The sequence below is a fragment of the Salvia hispanica genome, chromosome 4 (genome assembly GCF_023119035.1).
Source record: "Salvia hispanica cultivar TCC Black 2014 chromosome 4, UniMelb_Shisp_WGS_1.0, whole genome shotgun sequence".
Taxonomy (NCBI): Eukaryota; Viridiplantae; Streptophyta; class Magnoliopsida; order Lamiales; family Lamiaceae; genus Salvia; species Salvia hispanica.
In genome coordinates, this window is record NC_062968.1 from 51,860,450 (window position 1) to 51,879,042 (window position 18,593).

The 18,593-nt window shown below is 37.9% G+C and overlaps 4 protein-coding genes across 5 annotated transcripts; 3 read left to right on the forward strand and 1 right to left on the reverse strand.

Moving 5' to 3' along the window:
• The first annotated feature begins 99 nt into the window (after positions 1–99).
• LOC125223202 (F-box/LRR-repeat protein 3-like) lies at positions 100–4,168 on the forward strand. Its single transcript, XM_048126226.1, has 8 exons — positions 100–966; positions 1,872–1,997; positions 2,182–2,286; positions 2,365–2,758; positions 2,837–2,966; positions 3,091–3,385; positions 3,464–3,715; positions 3,801–4,168. The coding sequence occupies exons 1-8, from the start codon at positions 325–327 to the stop codon at positions 3,849–3,851; spliced, it is 1,995 nt and encodes a 664-aa protein (XP_047982183.1). The 5' UTR covers positions 100–324; the 3' UTR covers positions 3,852–4,168.
• An 845-nt stretch (positions 4,169–5,013) lies between these two features.
• On the forward strand, positions 5,014–8,211 carry LOC125221570 (probable WRKY transcription factor 33). Of its 2 annotated transcripts, none has more exons than XM_048123707.1 (5): positions 5,014–5,432; positions 5,508–5,633; positions 6,627–7,204; positions 7,306–7,467; positions 7,542–8,211. In XM_048123707.1, the coding sequence occupies exons 1-5, from the start codon at positions 5,085–5,087 to the stop codon at positions 7,987–7,989; spliced, it is 1,662 nt and encodes a 553-aa protein (XP_047979664.1). In that variant the 5' UTR covers positions 5,014–5,084; the 3' UTR covers positions 7,990–8,211. The 2 variants fall into 2 exon arrangements, with proteins under 2 accessions (XP_047979664.1, XP_047979663.1); XM_048123706.1 differs by having other exon boundaries at positions 5,015–5,432; positions 6,624–7,204.
• A 104-nt stretch (positions 8,212–8,315) lies between these two features.
• Positions 8,316–9,770, reverse strand: LOC125221571 (CASP-like protein 4B1). Its single transcript, XM_048123708.1, has 3 exons — positions 9,395–9,770; positions 9,176–9,311; positions 8,316–8,710 (listed from the first exon to the last, which is right to left on the reverse strand). Exons 1-3 carry the CDS (start codon positions 9,640–9,642, stop codon positions 8,519–8,521), a joined length of 576 nt encoding a protein of 191 aa, XP_047979665.1. The 5' UTR covers positions 9,643–9,770; the 3' UTR covers positions 8,316–8,518.
• A 1,754-nt stretch (positions 9,771–11,524) lies between these two features.
• Positions 11,525–13,580, forward strand: LOC125217548 (probable protein phosphatase 2C 65). The gene is made up of 5 exons (XM_048119065.1): positions 11,525–11,864; positions 11,957–12,262; positions 12,459–12,576; positions 12,654–12,877; positions 13,052–13,580. Exons 1-5 carry the CDS (start codon positions 11,652–11,654, stop codon positions 13,436–13,438), a joined length of 1,248 nt encoding a protein of 415 aa, XP_047975022.1. The 5' UTR covers positions 11,525–11,651; the 3' UTR covers positions 13,439–13,580.
• The last annotated feature ends 5,013 nt before the right edge of the window (positions 13,581–18,593 follow it).

The window sequence follows — 18,593 nt, forward strand, 5'->3', positions numbered from 1 at the left end:
CACCAATTTTCAAAAGGGGCAGCATTGTAATTACAATCCCAAAATCCTTATTCCTCAATTCATGTCCATACCTATGTCTCTCTCTCTCCTCTTTACTGATAAAACTCACTTATTAGAGTCTTGCGGTTAACGGTTGTTCAATAAATCCCTCCTCAATTTTATACACACCACTATTTTTAGCATGATTGCAACCATTCTTCCTCACCTAACAAATTATTGAAAAAATCAGGGGTAGAGCCCAAAAATCCACAAAATATCGCCGATTTAGCTGCAAAGATCCAATTTTTAGCCTCATTACCCGAAAAAGCTTCGATCTTTGCCGCGATGAAGAAGCAGAAATCAATCCCAGAACCCACCTTCAGCCGCTTCGATCTCCTATCAGAAGAGATAGTATTCACACTTCTTGATTTCCTCGAAAACCCAGTTGATAGGAAGTCGTTTTCTCTCGTTTGCCGCTCGTTTTACGACATTGAGTCTCGCCACAGGAAGCTCCTGAAACCCCTTCGCTCGGAGCTGCTGAGCAAAGTTTTGCTCAGATACCCTCATGTTTCAAATCTCGATCTCTCTCTCTGTCCCAGAGTCACCGATGCCACGCTTGATGTTGTGTCGAGTTATTGCAAGGAAACGCTGCGGTCGATCAATCTGTCTAGGTCCAAGTTTTTTGGGCATGTGGGGCTGTCTAATTTGGTGGTGAGTTGTGGGAATTTGGTGGAGATTGATCTGTCGAATGCGACAGAGCTTAAGGACTTGGCGGCTGCCACCATAGCCGAAGCCAAGAACTTGGAGAAGCTGTGGTTGGTTAGGTGTAAGTCTATTACTGACATTGGGATAGGTTGTATTGCTGTGGGCTGTAGGAAGCTCAAGTTTCTCAGCTTGAAATGGTGTTTGGGTGTTGGTGATTTGGGGGTGGGGTTGATTGCTGTCAAGTGTCAAGATATTCGAAGTTTGGATCTTTCCTTCTTGCCGGTATTGCAGCTTGATTTTAAGAATGTTTTCTTGATTATTTGATTCTGTTTTTGATGGTTTATTGTGATTTAGTTGTTTTACTGAGTTCTCATGTTGTTTATTTCCCTAGTTGTTGTTTGTGGAATAACTAAATGAAATAAGTTCATTTATGTATACTAAATATTTGAAGTTGACCTTACACCTATCAGTAGGCTGAGGTCTGAGGTCTTAACCTTGAGTGTTTCTCCTTCATATGTTAGAAAACTAAACATGATTTTAGTATTTCAAAGTTGATGTACTTCCGCGTAATACTTGCTAGGTATCAGTCCCTGACTGTGGCAATTAAACGTTCTTGCTACCTATCTCTCCCGGAAGTGCTAAGCTATTTGGTTGGGAGTGTTAATGAGAGCTGTCTGATAAAGCTGAAATTATGTAATGAATTTGAACCTTTCATGATGGTGAATGTATGGGTAGTTCTATCTAAGCACATGTCTAAATACGGTGACCGGTCAATATTGTTAGCGCTGCTGCGTCTTTGCTGGAAGAATTTTAATGTGATAGCATATTTTACCCTTACGGAATAAGGAAAGCTGTAGAATGAGTTCTATTTTATTATGATTAGCTTAGAATCTCTCAGTGCATGTTACAGGGACCAATGATTTGAATTTGTGTTGATTTTGAATAGAAATTACTAAGAATACTTGAGTTCTAACCTATTGTTTGAATCACAAATATATTCACTTGCTAATTGCTATACTTGTTTGTTTTGTCTGTATGCAGAATTCACACATAATGCTTTAATGAGTTTTTTGTGCTTAAAATATAGTTTAATAGTTGAATCTGTATTATTTAAAACATATGTAGCTTCTGTGAGCAATATTCGTGGACTACAAGACTGATAATGACTCTTATTTTCTGTCATGTAGATCACCAATAAATGCTTGTCGCAAGTCTTAGAGTTGAAGCGCCTTGAAGATTTGGTTCTAGAAGGGTGTTTTGGAATCGATGATGACAGCCTTGCAGCTCTCAACCAAGGATGCAAATCACTGGAGGTATTAATTTTTGGAATAAGCATGCTTAGAGACTCAAGGACTTTCACTTAATGTATAACTTTACAGTTTTCTTTGACAATGAAAAATCTGAATTTACACACTTCAATAGTGTTTTCCTTACTCTTTATCAATCTTCAAGCAGAACTTGTGCTTTGCCCTTAATTAGCATCCTTTGTTTCAACAGACCCTTGATATGTCGAGCTGTCAGAAAGTAAGTCATGTGGGTTTATCTTCTCTCACCACTGCTACTGCGAGTTTGAGGCAACTCATCTTATCATATGGTTCTCGCGTGAGTCTCCATCTTTCCCCACAATGCCTACAGTTGTATATTTTTAAATTTTTAACTAATGTACTAGTGAATTTTCAGGTGGATCTTGCTCTTGCTGATAGTTTGCAAAAGCTTTCAATGTTGCAATCCATAAAACTTGATGGTTGCAAGGTTACGTGTTCGGGACTCAAAGCCATTGGGAACTGGTGTGTATCACTGAGTGAGATAAGCTTAAGCAAGTGCTTAGGAGTGACAGATGAAGGACTTTCCTCCCTTGTTACGAAGCATAAAGACTTGAGAAAACTAGACATCACCTGCTGCCGCAAAATAACTAGTGCATCGGTTGCCCATATAACAAATTCTTGTACCTCCCTCGTTTCCCTCAAGATGGAATCGTGTACCTTGATTCCAGCTGAGGCTTTTGTTTTGATCGGGCAGCGGTGCCAGTTTCTGGAGGAGCTTGATGTTACTGATAATGAAATTGATGACGAAGGTAACTAAGTGCTTCGTTTGGCTCAGTTATATATTAAGAGGATTTTCAGTAATGCTGATTCAAGTGATATGCATCCAGGTCTGAGATCCATCTCCACGTGCTCTCGACTCAGAAGCTTAAAACTTGGGATCTGCCTGAATATAAGCGACGAGGGACTCATCCACATTGGCATGTCTTGCTCAAAGCTCAAAGAGGTCGACTTATACAGGTCAGCATTTATCTCATATCTGCAGATGATGTATATCAAGCATACAAATGACAAACATATTCGGTTGCTTTGAAGCTTTTCTCCCTTCCGTTTATCTCTAATAGTACTATCTTTTGTTTGCCAGATCTGATGGAATTGGTGATTCTAGCATCTCAGCCATTGCTAGTGGCTGTCGTGACCTAGAAATGATCAACATTGCATATTGTAAATCCATCACGGATCGTTCCTTGATGTCCTTGTCAAAATGCTCGAAGCTGAACACACTAGAAACTCGGGGATGCCTTCTTATAACTCCAGTTGGTCTAGAAGCCATCGCTATGGGATGCAAGCAACTCTCCAAGCTGGACATAAAAAAGTGTCTCAACATCGATGATGCTGGAATGATTTCTCTTGCCCGCTTCTCTCAAAACCTCAAACAGGTGTGCTCGACATTCTTACCCCCTTTTCATCACATATCATCGCATAAGAAACTCCATCTTAGACTGTTTTCTATGCAGATTAACTTTTCGTACACATCGGTGACTGATGTGGGGCTCGTCTCCCTCGCAAGTATAAGCTGTTTACAGAGCATGACCGTTCTCCATGTGAGGGGCTTGACTCCCAGAGGGCTCGTGGCTGCACTCTTGGCGTGTGGCGGACTAACCAAAGTGAAGCTTCAGGCTTCGTTCAGAACCTCACTGCCAGAGCTTCTTGTGAAACATCTAGAAGCCCGTGGCTGCACTTTCCTGTGGAGGGATAAAGTATTTCAGGTACCCATGGTTTCACTTGTGTCTTTGAGCCTATGAACGAGTCGAATACCCTTCTGCAACTAAGCATCCGTTCCTTGATTTGCAGGAGGAGTTAGATCCTAAGTGCTGGAAGCTTCATTTTAACGAGATAGAGTAACGAGAACCAGAAAACTGCAGATTAATAGCGAATTGGCGATCATCTCGAAGCTGTAGAGAACGTGTTAAAGGTTCGTCCCGTTTCTTGATTTTGTGATAGGCGGTAGCACAATTTTGAATCAAGCAGTTGTTCGTCTCTCTTTGCTTTGGAAGAGGCAACAATTTTGTTTATTCGTTACCTTTTCGTGTTGCAGTCTCGTGTTCCATTTCATCAGTACATGTCATTCGGACATCTATAATGTATATTGTACTTCCAAAATTCCATAATAACCATGTACTACTATCATATTGTGTATATATTCTCCTTAATTTTGCAAATTATTAATGTGTGTATATAGGAATAAAAGAGGAAGAAAAATCAAAGATTCCACACTCCTGAGTCAATGATTAAATCTTTTATTCATTGGAGAAATAAACTGCATAATTTTCAAATGACTGATAACATAACACAGAAATTAAGGTTGCTACAATTATCAGACACAGACACACAGTACTAGGATAAAATATGCAGACATATCATGTCTATGTTCAGCAAAATAAAAGTAAGACAATCAATCAAGTGCAAAGAAAAAAAATGTTGGATAAATCATCCACACGTGTGTACAGTGTTCATTATGTTCATGAATGCTAATCACAAAAAAGAGAAGAGATTGGGACAATTCTGCAACTGTCTAAAACACTCCAATTATGTAACCTTGACAATTTTCTTCATTATCTCATGGAGAAAAATTCTAGCATGCGATCTGCTTTAACTTAATTAACATCATACATATACATGCAAATATTAAACATGTAAGTGGTTAGGTGTATTAACAATGTCGTTTAAGTAGCTGAATATTTTACTTTTGTCGTATATAATTTCCTTCAAATATGAGATTATGAGAAAAAGAATACCAAAATTATGATATAATATGCCATTTTTTAAAGTTACAATATTTGTTAGAATTTGATAAAACTTTGAGATTTTCCAACAATTTATCTATAATTATTATGAAAATAATGGATGAGTCATTTCAGCAGCCGAGAATCAGTCAAACCCACACGTTTTGACCAAAAAAAAAGAAGTGAAAATTCCACGGTCAAACATATAGCAACCTTCTCAGAAGCTACTTCACTTCTTAATTTCTATATTTATATTATGCATATATATATTATCACAAAACAATCCAACACTTTCTAATTCTTCACATTTCCATTTTTTCATTCAAATCTCCCACAACAAACAAAACTAAAAATGGCTTCTTCAAGCGGAAGCCTAAACACTTCTGCAAACAATTCCAATCACCACATCTTCTCCCCTTCACAATTCATGTCTACTTCCTTCACCGATCTTCTCTCTCCCAACAAACAACAAGAGGAGGAGGAAGAAGACGCCATGAGCCGACCCAAATCTCGTTTCAGTTGGGGTATGAATTCAGACATACTTAGCAAAAATATCGAAATCCCAAAATACAAGTCTTTCCCACCTTCCTCTCTCCCTCTCTCCCCTCCCCCTGTCTCTCCTTCCTCCTACCTCTCCATTCCTCCTAGCTTGAGCCCTTCCATCCTCCTAGATTCTCCTGTCCTTTTCTCGTCCTCCAACGTAAGTAAACCGTTGCACTTTTGTAGTAAATTCATGTTCGTGTGCAATAGCCTGACAACAGAGATTCTTTTGCAGGTTCTTCCCTCTCCGACCACCGGGAGCTTTGCTGCCAAGGAGGAGGAGAGGAATTATTCGGATTTCTCTTTTCAATCTCAAACAAGGAATTCAAATCCATCTACCATGTTTACATCCAATCCTATGGTATGTTTTTTCTTTTCCTTCTTATCTTTTAATACTTCGGTCTACGATCAATATATTTATATTTCAATATTTTCCACTCTATTTCTCTCATATTTTATTAATTTCATATTAAAATGCAAAACGTTCGTTACTATGATTATTTGTAGGGGCGAATGCATCTTGAACCAATTTTAAATAATTATATTTTAATTGTTTTTCTTCTTACTTTGTATCATACTTTATCAATTTTAAATTAAAATATGTAAATTTTATTACTAAGATTATTGATATGAGACTGATGCAGTATTTATTGAAGATATTTTTTAATTATATTAATATTAATTTGCATTGTGTGTTTGGCTTCCTACTCAGTTGACTTGCGTGGTTTGCTCTTATCTTGTTTAGACTTATGTGGTGTTTTAAATATCTAGTATGATTGCGTAACATTGTTGTGTGTCCAAATTTGATTTCGCTGTCTTTCAATATTATAGTATTATTGTGTGTGCATTATTAGGCCTATGGAGCTTAAATTATTTATTCTGACCTCTTAAAGTCGTCTCTAAAATAGATCCCATCTCTTTTACAACAGCTGGCTTCGCGCGTGCTTGTCAAACTCTATCATCTCTACATCAACTGTTACATAATTTACATTATTTAGTAAATAAAATACAATACTACCTAATTTCAGCAGTCCTGATAGTAAATAACACAAATTATGTAAAATTAGTAAAATTGGAAATTCTGATAGTAGATGATGCAAATTGTTATACAAAATTAACAGTAGTAAAATTGAAAAGAGATTGAGATTTTTAAAAAATGACAGAGAGTATTGTTAGCGAAAAATAAGAGCTTATCTAAAATGGAAACTGACAAATTTCTAATATTGAATTGACTCATACGGGTACGCATGAGTTATAACTTGTAAGACGTGTTTACTCTAATCAATAGAAATCGAATTCTAGTCACTGGTTTGGACTTGAGTTAAACTGAATCATCTGTTGATGAACACAGCAGGATTCATACAGAAGGGAACAAGAACAAAACCTCAACACATTCCTCAACAAACAAGCTGAGTTTCCAACAACACAACCTTTGTCCAAATCCGAACAACATGGTTTCTCACAAGACTTCCCCATCCATGGAGATCAACCTGCACAACAACCAGCCCAAATTCCATTTCAACAACAGCCACAGTATGCCAGAGAGCAGAGGAAATCCGACGACGGCTACAACTGGAGGAAATACGGCCAGAAACAAGTGAAGGGGAGCGAGAATCCTCGTAGTTACTACAAGTGCACGTTCACCAACTGTCCGACCAAGAAGAAGGTCGAACGCAATCTCGAAGGACACATAACCGAGATCGTGTACAAGGGCAGCCACAATCATCCCAAGCCACAGTCCACGCGACGATCATCCTCCAACGCCCTGCACAATCCCGCCTACACGGGAATGCCAAGCCAGCCCTTGGTCGAGAACGACCAGGTGGATCCCGTCACGACTCCTGAAAACTCGTCCACTTCCTTTGGAGAGGAGGAGTTCGAGCAGGGCTCATCGATGCACGACGATGACAACGAGCCCGAAGCTAAGAGATGGTGAGTGAATGTGTGTGTGATGGTGTGGCTTAAGAGTAATCAATGTCTGAGACCAAGATTCGGTTAATTAGTTAGTTATTTACCTTTCTCTGTTTTTGTAGGAAAGGGGAGAATGATAGTGAGGGTGTTTCGGCCGCTGGGAGCCGGACGGTTCGTGAGCCGAGGATCGTGGTGCAGACGACGAGCGACATCGATATTCTCGACGACGGCTACAGATGGAGGAAGTACGGCCAGAAAGTGGTGAAGGGCAACCCCAATCCTAGGTAAGGCACCATTATCCAAATGTAAGACTAAAACAGAGTGAAGAACTATATGCTTACTTCCCATTTTCTTGCAGGAGCTACTACAAGTGCACGTACAACGGGTGCCCAGTGAGGAAGCACGTGGAGAGGGCGTCCCACGACCTGAGGGCGGTGATCACCACGTACGAGGGGAAGCACAACCACGACGTTCCAGCAGCACGGGGCAGTGGGAGCTACAACATGACCAGGCCTCAGGCAGTATCAGGCAACGGTAGCGCGCCCACGGCTATAAGGCCAGCTGCCATGGCTGGACATACCAACGGGGTGCATTACCCCAACCCTGCCAGGCTGCAGGCGGACCACAACCAAACCCCTTACACGCTGCAGATGCTGCACAACAACGATAATAGCTATGGCTTCTCGGGTTTTGGGAACTCTGCAGGGCCTTACAATAATCAGATGCAGCAGCATACGGACAATTCCATGTCCATAGCCAAGCAAGAACCTAAAGAAGACTCGTTTTTCGATTCTTTCCTCAGCTGAAGGGTGACGGCGCAGTTAGTTCTCAGCTATGATTAGTGATGTACAACAACATTACTCACACTTTGTGCTGTATATGTAATATCTTGTAATAGGATTTAGATAAAATTTCTTTATTTTTTTTAGCCATTGAAACTTGGAACAGTGGCCTCATATAAGGTTTAGTGCAAGAAAAGAAAACTAGAATAAGGAACATACATTATAGTGATCAATTTTCTTCATTTATTTCTATTTTCATGTCATTTTGTCAATAAAATATCCACTTCTTGTTGCAACAATATCTAAACAAAATATAATTAGGTTGAAAAGAAATCGAGAGATAGCATAAATATAGTGGAGTATAATTCATTTCATTAATTCACAAAAAATGAACCTTTACATTTCAAACTATGTATGTATCCAACTGAAAGGAAATCGACTCCTTTTCTTCATAAACATGAATTTACAAGAAAAAATATAGTATATGAGTAAATGATCAACAATACAATCAATAAGAGCAATACAAAGACTCTGTAACAAATGTTGAGGCTGGTCAGATGTAAGTTTGATTAGAGAGCTTGTATCCGGAGATGAGAGCCGACAAACCTAGTGAAAAGAATGCGAAGAATGCCATACTGATCGCTGCTGCTGAGGAATCTGTGAATATGTTATCTCCTCCTCGACGCATGTTGTTTGTCAAAGGTACTGCTGCTGAAGCTGCAGACAGCAACAAGTACGCCACAATCTGCAAATTCGACAAATTTTCACAATCAAATCAATATGTTTAGCATACCTTTCGCTAAAACAAGATCCTCTCTCACCTATTAAGCCTATACTCATACAAATATGACAACACTGTCTCAAAGATCAAGAACCTTGAACGATTGTCTCATCCTTCACAAACGTTCATCTGATGTTACCATTATTCGACACTGGAACATTCATAGCACTACTACCTACACCCGCCTCTCCTATTCGTTGCATATTCGTTAGTACTGGTTTAGCTTCTTACAATGTATTTGCAGGCCATTCGCTAATCGCTACTTCGGCATTTTCAAATAATCAACTAGTACTAGGTTTTAGTGCTCTTCAACATACAAAGGACTATACTACTAAATTCAAACTCCATCTTTCACATAACAATTTCATTGACACATATGAATTGTCATTCCAAACTGAAATCCAACAAATCATCATAATAAAAGAGTACCTGATCACCAATAAAATCAAAGATTGAAGCATTCTTCCGTGAAATGATCTCTTTGTTTGTGTGAATTTCATGAATATGCCTCCCTGTTTGAAATCCGGTGTATAAAGCAGACAGAATTGCAATCGCCAACACATACCTACCAAAAAACAATAAAAAAAAATCAAACAAATAAGACAGAGAGAAGAAGAAATTGAAATTGAAATAGAAATTTAATTTAACCTGTATTCTTCATATTGGTCAAATTTTCTGCCGTCGCCGTGTTGATTGGTGGCCATGATAATGAAAGCGAGCAAGGAGAAGAGTAAAGCGAAGGCTCGAAAAGCCACACAGCCTCTCTTCACAATACCTTCGCGCCGCCACCGCTGGATGATGTTGGAGAATCCGCCGGCAGCAGCCGCCGGCGCACTCTGGCTCTCCGCATCGGCGGCGGGCGGCGGCGGCTCTTCGGCATCAGCAGGCTTAGTCATGAGTTGTTGTTTCTCTCGGTGATGGAAGCAACTAAATTGTGATTGAAAGAGGGATTTCGGGAAAAATGTAGAAGAATTGAAGTGCAAGAAAAGGAAGGGAAGTTATGACAACTGTGTTTGTTCTGTTATCGGTTTGGTCGTCTTGACAACTAAGCTAGCTTTTTGTTCTTCGTTACAGCGTGTCTTACCATTATCACAATCACAATTCACAATATATTTTGTCGCACTCCCTAAATATATTTGGTATTTATGTGCATATTTGTCTTTAATAAAAAAACCTTACTCGAATATTTATTGTGACTAGGTCACTAGGTGAGTCATTAATAATTGCCTAAGGAGGAATTAATGGTTGTTAAGTTGACTTTCACTTTGAAATTTTGCGCTGAGAACGATATTTTGCTCAACTTATTTTGAATTAGTAGTACTCCACTATTTAATGTGTTGAATTTGGACGAAAGAAAATATTTACCATTAATTACTGATTTTTTTAGAGGATACTTAAATCGAGGGGAGTGAACAATTGCTAATTAATTAGCCATCAGCAATCACAAACTAAGAATAAATCTTAATCATTAGATTAATGTTATATGGATTATATTTTTAATTAGAAAAATTAATAAATAAAATTAGAGGGTATTAATGTCAATTCTCTTTCATTAAAATCATCTTAGAACTTTAAATTTACGTAACTCTCTCAATTTAAATTACTTTTTCCGCAAAAAATATATCAAATTAAAGATAATTTTATAAGAATTCTAACGAGATCTCAATTGCATATGTTCCGACGACGTTCGAATGATGAAATTTGATATTTTTTATTTTATTTTTCGTAAATGTTGATAACCAGATTTTTATCAACAAATACATCAAAAAATCTCAATAAAACCATGTAAAAATATCAATAAATATGTGTTGATATTTTCTTGTACTAGTGTTGATATTCTTATGTCATATTGTTGATATTTGTAATACACTATGTTGATATAAAAAAACATTCACAAAAATTATCATATGATAACATAATGACGATATTACCCTTTTGTTGATATTTTGTCTACTATTTATTGAGATTCGTAAGATTTAATCTCATCCACTCATTTTAAAATCTAAGGGTGAAGATTTGGTTTTGATTTTGGATTAGGTGCTATAAGCATTAGAATATGATCCCTTAAATCCATATATAAAATCATGAATCAAATGCTATTTTTCCAAATAAATTTGGTGCAATTACACTTTTTAGATATATTCTATGTTATCCTCTATTAAGTTATGAGTATTAGACCCTAACAAGTAACAACAATAATATATAATTTCAAAAATTACACGTGTTCTGAGCATCATATTTTGTTTGGATTTTGTATTGCAAGAATTAACTTGGGAGCATCTAACTTGTAAACATATTATTCCATTCATCTACTTTAATGACATGGATTTTTATTAAACTAATAGGCAAATATTGATTAGTAGAGAATGTCTCCTATAAAAAACAATGTTTCTTTCAATGAAAGTTAGTATTTTTCTTCTATATACATAACTTCGTAATTTTTCTATGTTACATACTTATACTGTTTCTATCTCAATGTCATGTATAACATATTTTTTTGTACAATCTAACTTGCTGCATCAAATTTAAATTTATAACACACCAAGTATAATATGATATGTGGCATAAACGTAATCGTACACCCAAAAATAGTGCTTATAACTTACTATTAGGGGATTATATATGGATTTGGAAAATAATTGGTTTGGTTGATTAATTAGGACCATCTAAATTTGGTCAAACTGAGACCCCTCAAAGCAACGATTTTCCTGGTAAATCTGAATGATTGTTATCCTTTGAATATAAACAAATCACATCCTCCCTTCACACCATTCTTGTTGATCAATTTAAACTTTATATCATATTAGTTTTGGCATCAAGAGTCTGATTTTTCAGCCTCTAGGCTCTCCTTGCATCCATCTTTTGGTCCCTCGGCCCTCTTCGCACAAGAATCAAGGGACAAAAGATGGGTGCATGCTGCTCGTGTCACCGAGTCGGCAGATTTGAAGGCTGCCCTATTGAGGAGGAAGCCAAACCTAGAGAGGTCGATGACGACAATATTATCTTAACTGGCGAGGGAGGAGCCCGCGTCCGCCTCCAAGGATCCTCTAAATACGTCGCCATGCACACCCAACAAGGAAAAAAAGGCTACAATCAAGATGCCATGACCGTTTGGGAGGTACCTAAATAATATTTATATCTGTCGTCACGATTTTAAACACGATATCAACTATATACTTTTACTAATTTTGATTTGATTTTGGTGATAAGAACTTTGCCGGCGATAAAGAGGCGGTCTTGTGCTCGATATTCGATGGACACGGCCCCAATGGACACATGGTTTCGCGCTACGTTCGTGATTATCTACCGGCAAAGATCACAAAATGTTACCAACAGTCGAGATCTTACAAGATGGACCCTGAAAGTGATCAAGTTTGTGATGAAAATCACCCATATAACCTATTTTGGAAAGATAGGTTGGTGAAATGTTTCCATGAAATGGATGAGGAGCTTGAATCAGATGCTCCAGTTGATAGCTATTCAAGCGGCACCACATCCGTTACTGTACTTAAAAAGGTATGATCATTGTCATGTCTCATTATACCCGTCTTATTTCGTGTCTCGTTCCAAAAATAATACTACTAAATATGACTCGAAAATTGTGGATCGAATGATCTCATTTCGTGTCGTGTGCATCCATTCGGTATAATAGACACGAAATGGGACTAGAATTGTGGATCAAGAGATATCATCTTGTGTCGTTTGATTGTAGGGCCGGAACTTGGTAGTTGCGAACTTGGGCGATTCGCGTGCCATCCTATGCACAAGGGACTCCAACAATGAACTTGTTGCTCAACAACTCTCAGTTGATCTCAAACCTAATCTTCCAGGTCTAATATCATATGAAATGATATAAATTAATTATAACTTACGATTATATTGAAACGACGTTGTTTTGATTGGTCAGCCGAAAAGGCGAGAATTACAAGCCATAGAGGCAGAGTTTTGCCAATGAAGGAAGAGCCAAATGTCCACAGAATATGGATGCCTGATCAAGATTGCCCTGGACTCGCCATGGCCCGAGCCTTCGGAGACTTTTGCTTAAAAGACTACGGTCTCATCTCCACCCCTGATATCACCTATCGACGCATTTCCGACCGCGACGAGTTCGTCGTCTTGGCCACCGACGGGGTAAGCAAGTAGATCCTCTTGTTGATTTAAATCCAATTAATGATAAAACTTATATAGCGCTTTCAGTTCTCTTTATACTATATTTAAATTAGTTGAGTGGGCTCGTTCGAGTTTTTGTTTTTCTAAAATAATACTAATAAAATATTAATACGGTCTCGTGTTTTGTTTCATCAGATATGGGACGTCCTATCGAACTCGGACGTGATCAAGATCGTGTCGTCAGCAAGGAAGCGGTCGATGGCTGCGAAGTTGCTGATCGACGAGGCGCAGAGGGCGTGGAGGCACAAATTCCCGTGCGCGAAGACGGACGACTGCGCGGCGATCTGCCTGTTCTTCAAGCGGCCGCGGCCGCTGCTGACGAAGTCGATATCGGAAGTGACTCACCTGAGCTTGAACTACAAGGACCACGTGGTGAGCAACAGCGGGCACGACCACGAGCTCGAGACGGTGCTGAACTGCGATATGGAAGAGGCCGGCGAAGAGGCGCAAAAGCCGGCCGGCAAGAATCCGCAGAGGAGGAGGAGGAGGTCATCTCGGAAAATCGAATTCGCTGGGCAGTGACATACAATTAAAACATGGTTTCCTTCCTTTTTGTTTTTGCGTTGGTAGTAGCATTAGTCAATCACTAATTAAAGGTGTGAATCAATAATATATTTTGTTTTTGGCTAATTTCACATTAATAAGAATGGTCAATTTTGAACTCTACTGGATATAGAGGTGGTCGGATATATTGAGGCGAGCTTCAGTTCCGGCCACGGTTAGTACACTACACTCTGTGTGTGTGAGGATGTTGGTACTACCATGTAATGTTTTTTTCTTTCAATTGATAATGTGTTTATATTTATAATTTTGTCTTTGCCTTATTTTACATTTTCAGAAATACTTTATTATTATACTCCCTTCATTCCCCAATAATTATCCATTTTGATTTTATCACGGTTTTAAGAAATGTAAAGGAAATAATTGGTTGAAAAAAATTGATGTAATATGAGTCTCACTTTTATGTTATTAGTTTTATACAATAACAAAATGTGAGTGAGATGAGTTATTGGGATGTGAGACCTACCTATCATTTAATGGCCGATCCCGGATTCTAAAAATAGAAGGGTTGAAATAAAATTTATCAGAAACTAACAGAGGGGGAGGAGACGATGTCGGAAACTATCAGAGAGGGCGACAATAGAAAAATAACATCCGATCCATGATAGCGGATCGCCGGGAGGGGTGGTCGCCCCATTAATTGACAGTGAACAATCAACGAAGAATGAAAGAAGTATTAAATATTCAATTTTGTTAGAACGTTTAATCATTTTAATGTAAATGTATCCACCTAATCGACATCACATCTACATCCAATGAGGGGCTTAGTTGTACTTTTAGATATTGTATGCGAATTATAGTGCAAAAACCTCTATTATTTTAATGACATATAGCAAATTATTGCCTCAGAATTAAGTTGCATCTATCAAAATAATTTCACATCCACCCCTGCTCTTCTTTAGAGTAATTGCAAAGTCTTCTTTAGTCTCCTGCCAAGTTAAGGGCAATTTGGGCTAGATATTTTTAGGGATAAAGGTTAAAATTGATCCTATAGCCAAAATACGAATTTGATCTAAAATATTCACTTTTTGAAAATCGGGTCCAAAATATTTGAAATCGTTATCGAAGTGGTCCTAAACACTTGAAATCGTTGTCGAAGTGGTCATTTTCCGTCAAAAACTAACGGTCAACACATAATTAATGATTTTTTAAAACTTAATAATATACTAATGCATAATTAATTAAACAAAATTAAATATAAAATTAATAAAATGCTAAGAAATTTCAAAATCGACTATTTCTCCCTCTTTTTCATTCTCTTCCATCTCTCCTTCGTTCTTCCTAAATAGGAATTTGTGTTAATTGGACGGTGAATAAAGTAAGAGAGATGAAGAAAAAATAAAATAGAAACAACTTTTATTTTTTACCAAAAAATAGAAATGACTCATTATCTTAAAATTTTTAAAAATAAAAAAATGTCTCAATTAACAAGGAACGGATGAGTACTAATGAAGATGTCTTCATCTAATTAATTGTAAATTTAAACTGTAAGAATAAAAGCTAAGTATGCGCGCTCCTCTTCCTGCGCATTGTTAATGCGTTGTCCGCGTGCCCGGTTCCGGCCTCCGGCTGACGCAGCGGGAAGCCCGGACTATCGCCCCTACAAATGCCTTGTTGCATCCGCAGAGTTGGCATATGGAGGGTCCGCCGACATGTTCGATGAGTATCTGCAATGCGGCGAGACGACAGAACGAGTCCCTGAAGAATTTCGTCGGGGCGTGCGAAGATATTTGGGGAGCACTACTCGCTCCAGCCGGACGCGGTAGCCCCGCGTTCCTCGGATTGGCAGGAGGATTTGCACTGGTAAAGGGTCCGACGCGCTTTTTCTACCAGGGGGATATTGCCGATATCATGTATGCGTGCATCATCATGCATAACATGATCATCGAAGATGAACACGAAGGCGTCCTCGACGTCACCAACGACCCAAGTGTTGCATCATCGAGTCACGGTGTCTCAACCGAGTCCGCCCGCCAGGGTGTACCGCACAACGAACATGAACGGTTCCAGGCGTTCATGGACATACACCAGAAGGAGGCCCATCAAGCACTACAACACGATATCATCGAAGAATTGTGGGCAAATAGAAACCGCGCCCACCGCCCTTGAATTTTTTTTTCTTTGAATTTTTTTTTTGATTTTTTATTTCCATTCGTGTACTTTTTTTTTTTTTTTAATTTTCTTCGTTGTAATGTGTACCCGTGTTTAATACAACGAACTTTATTACTATTTATTTGATTTATCTTTATAAATTAAATAAGCTAGCTTTATTATATATAAAAATAAAACAATTAAATTAGTGATGATGTAAAAATGAAATGTTGAGTTAGGGAGAAATAAGGGAGAAATAAGGGAGAAACCATTGTAGGGGTTGGCTAAAAACAAGGAACGGATGAGTACTAATGAAGATGTCTTCATCTAATTAATTGTAAATTTAAACTGTAAGAATAAAAGCTAAGTTACTACTAGTTAATTACCAAAACAGAGCGAACATAGTCAAATTCAGAGAAAAGTGAGAATACAGTTAACCATTTAAGTATACTACTCTTCTTTTTACCCTTTTTCCTAGTTTTATGTAGCTATTTTGTTTTAGATGATAATATTCCATGGTATTAAACGTAAAGATAAAAAAGGGGAGTTGTGTAGCCATGATTTGAATTACAAATAATAAAAATAATTACTGTAATTAGGCAAAGGACAAACAAAAAATTGATTTGGCAGGGCAGAAAGAATCATCGTTTTTTACCGTGCACTCCGATTTAGTGAAAAATCAAAATTAATAGAGTGCACAAGCAAAAAAAGGCTAGCCGCGTCCACAAATAGGAGTATGCAAAATTCAGTACTGACTCTGTCTCTGCTGACAAAGGTAAAGATGAGAGAAAGAGAAAGAGAAAGTGAAAGTGAGAGAGAGAGTGATTTCATGGGTTCACATGCAATGAAAATCCAGTGTATACGTTTTGGATAGTATGGGTAACAATTTTTGGGTTTCTAGGTTTGCAATATCTATATTCATATGGAATAAGGGAAAACTTACTTTTTAAATAGACTAAAGTCTCTTTTTTGTCCTTAACATATTGCGATTTTTTGATTTTGGTCCAGAACATTAACTTTTGAATTATTCGGTCTCTCACAAATAAAAACGGATCACATTTGGTCCGAATTTAACGAAACTGTTAAAATTTAACGGTCAATAGATTTTAATTACATTTTGACTGGATTAGGAGTTAATATTAAAAATTTAAATTTTTTTTAAAAAATGAGGAAAATGCAGCATGAAATTGCTCTCAAATCGGCGTGGATTTCTTCGCTGAGGGAAAATTTGATGAATGCTTCGTTCCAGCATGGCGATTCCGTTCACAATTAACAAAATTATTAATACAGCAAGGAGATCTAGCACATTGAAGCCTTAATGAAGGAATTAACCCTAAATCAGAGGAAATCGGGATTACTACTGAAGATGCTAGCGAGATAGGAGGACCAGGTTCGCCCTAATCCGGCGGCGCCGATGAGTACTTCGAGCAAAATGTTACCAGCGGCATGAACGCGATGAAATCCCCTAATTCGAGGCGGAGGAAGGAGGAGGATCCACCACCGACGGAGATCTCGACGGCGAATTCGGTCTAGCAGAAGACGAAGAGGAGAGCGGAGAGGCCGGAGACTGCGTAGGAGGCGACGATCGCGGGGCAGGCGGTGTCGCGCGTCTCCAATTCGGTAATGCTAAAGATGCCAGAGCCGAAGACAGAGCTAGATCAGGTCCTACCAGGTGAGGCACTTCTTCATCTCGTGCTCGGATTGCTTCTTCGCCTCGATGAGCTCGTCGGATTCGAAGGCGCAACCGAGGAGGCGGTCGCGGAGGCAGCGGTGGGGTGGCGGAGAGGGCGGAGAAGCTCTGGAAGGAAGGCTCCGGGAAGAAGTCGTGCTTGCTAAATCGCGATTTTTCTCTGGCGGTGAGGGGAGAGATGTGAGGTCGTCGTGATTTTGAAATTGGTTTGATTAGTGTATCCCATTTGTGGAAAGTGATTGAGATTTCTTATAACACAAGAGTAACTGGAGGAATTGGTGGATTTGGTGAAGAATTGGTGGATTTGGAGAGGAATTGAGTTATGGATTTGCAAATTTGGATGAATCTTTTTTCCTTTTTTTTTTAAATAATTAAAATTCTAATTAGATATTAGACATTAATTAAACATAATTATTAACTTAATCCGGTCAACATCGAATTAAAATTCATTGACCGTTAAATTTTAATAGTTCCGTTAAATTCGGACCAAATGTGACCCATTTTTATTTGTGAAGGACCAAATAATTCAAAAGATAATGTTCTGGACCAAAATCAAAATATCGCAATATGTTAAGGACCAAAAAGGGACTTTAGTCTTTTAAATACTAACAAAAAGGGAAATTTGATAAAACGATGACTGCATATTTGTAGTTTATCATGATTGCAGAGAATATACTTCCTCCGTTTCATATATATTTTTTTTATAAAAAAAAGTTCAAATCAAAAAACGGTGAGCAAGAGTTCAACAACAAATTCCCAACCAAAAACTAACCTACCAAGACCAACGAAAAACTAAGCACCAATGTCAAACCAAAGTAAAAACGTACAACCAACCAAAGCTCACACCACAAGCAAAAAGCCACCAAGCAAGCAAGGCCAACTATGTATTTTTTCGTTTGTCAATAGAATTTATAGCAAATTTTTTTTTTCAACTGTATGTTACTTTATTGTCAATTACACATTAAGACTTGTACTAATCCTAAATGACATACTTCTATAAGAAGAAGGGAGTATTATATAACATATCAGATCATTTGGTTACTATTTTAAACTTTTACTTGTTTTATTAATTAACTAAACTATTTAATTATTTGCTCATTTTATAAGTAATCAAAATTTTGGTGTAAATTAAAATTTTAGCGTTTGACATAACTTGATTATTTACTTACGTAACAATGTAACAGTAATAGACTAGTAGTGGCGGTGGTAGTAGCAGTGGCGGTAATATAATGTTATTTGTTGGATTATGGCTCAGATTAAAAAAGAACTAGATAGAATGAAGAAACGAGAAATAAGAAACGATAAGATTACACCAAAAGATATTTCATTGTCTAC

What these genes read in the sequence shown, in the direction of transcription:
- LOC125221570 (XM_048123706.1), top strand. Translation starts at nt 5,085, where the DNA reads ATGGCTTCTTCAAGCGGAAGCCTAAACACTTCTGCAAACAATTCCAAT. An exon ending in TGTTTACATCCAATCCTATG is followed by an intron (nt 5,634 to 6,623) that starts GTATGTTTTTTC and finishes TGATGAACACAG; the next exon opens with CAGGATTCATACAGAAGGGA. An exon ending in AAGGGCAACCCCAATCCTAG is followed by an intron (nt 7,468 to 7,541) that starts GTAAGGCACCAT and finishes ATTTTCTTGCAG; the next exon opens with GAGCTACTACAAGTGCACGT.
- LOC125223202 (XM_048126226.1), top strand. Translation starts at nt 325, where the DNA reads ATGAAGAAGCAGAAATCAATCCCAGAACCCACCTTCAGCCGCTTCGAT. An exon ending in TAATGAAATTGATGACGAAG is followed by an intron (nt 2,759 to 2,836) that starts GTAACTAAGTGC and finishes ATATGCATCCAG; the next exon opens with GTCTGAGATCCATCTCCACG. An exon ending in TCTCTCAAAACCTCAAACAG is followed by an intron (nt 3,386 to 3,463) that starts GTGTGCTCGACA and finishes TTTTCTATGCAG; the next exon opens with ATTAACTTTTCGTACACATC.
- LOC125217548 (XM_048119065.1), top strand. Translation starts at nt 11,652, where the DNA reads ATGGGTGCATGCTGCTCGTGTCACCGAGTCGGCAGATTTGAAGGCTGC. An exon ending in CCGTTACTGTACTTAAAAAG is followed by an intron (nt 12,263 to 12,458) that starts GTATGATCATTG and finishes GTTTGATTGTAG; the next exon opens with GGCCGGAACTTGGTAGTTGC. An exon ending in TCTCAAACCTAATCTTCCAG is followed by an intron (nt 12,577 to 12,653) that starts GTCTAATATCAT and finishes TTGATTGGTCAG; the next exon opens with CCGAAAAGGCGAGAATTACA.
- LOC125221571 (XM_048123708.1), bottom strand. Translation starts at nt 9,642, where the DNA reads ATGACTAAGCCTGCTGATGCCGAAGAGCCGCCGCCGCCCGCCGCCGAT. An exon ending in GACCAATATGAAGAATACAG is followed by an intron (nt 9,312 to 9,394) that starts GTTAAATTAAAT and finishes GTTTTTTGGTAG; the next exon opens with GTATGTGTTGGCGATTGCAA. An exon ending in TTGATTTTATTGGTGATCAG is followed by an intron (nt 8,711 to 9,175) that starts GTACTCTTTTAT and finishes TCGAATTTGCAG; the next exon opens with ATTGTGGCGTACTTGTTGCT.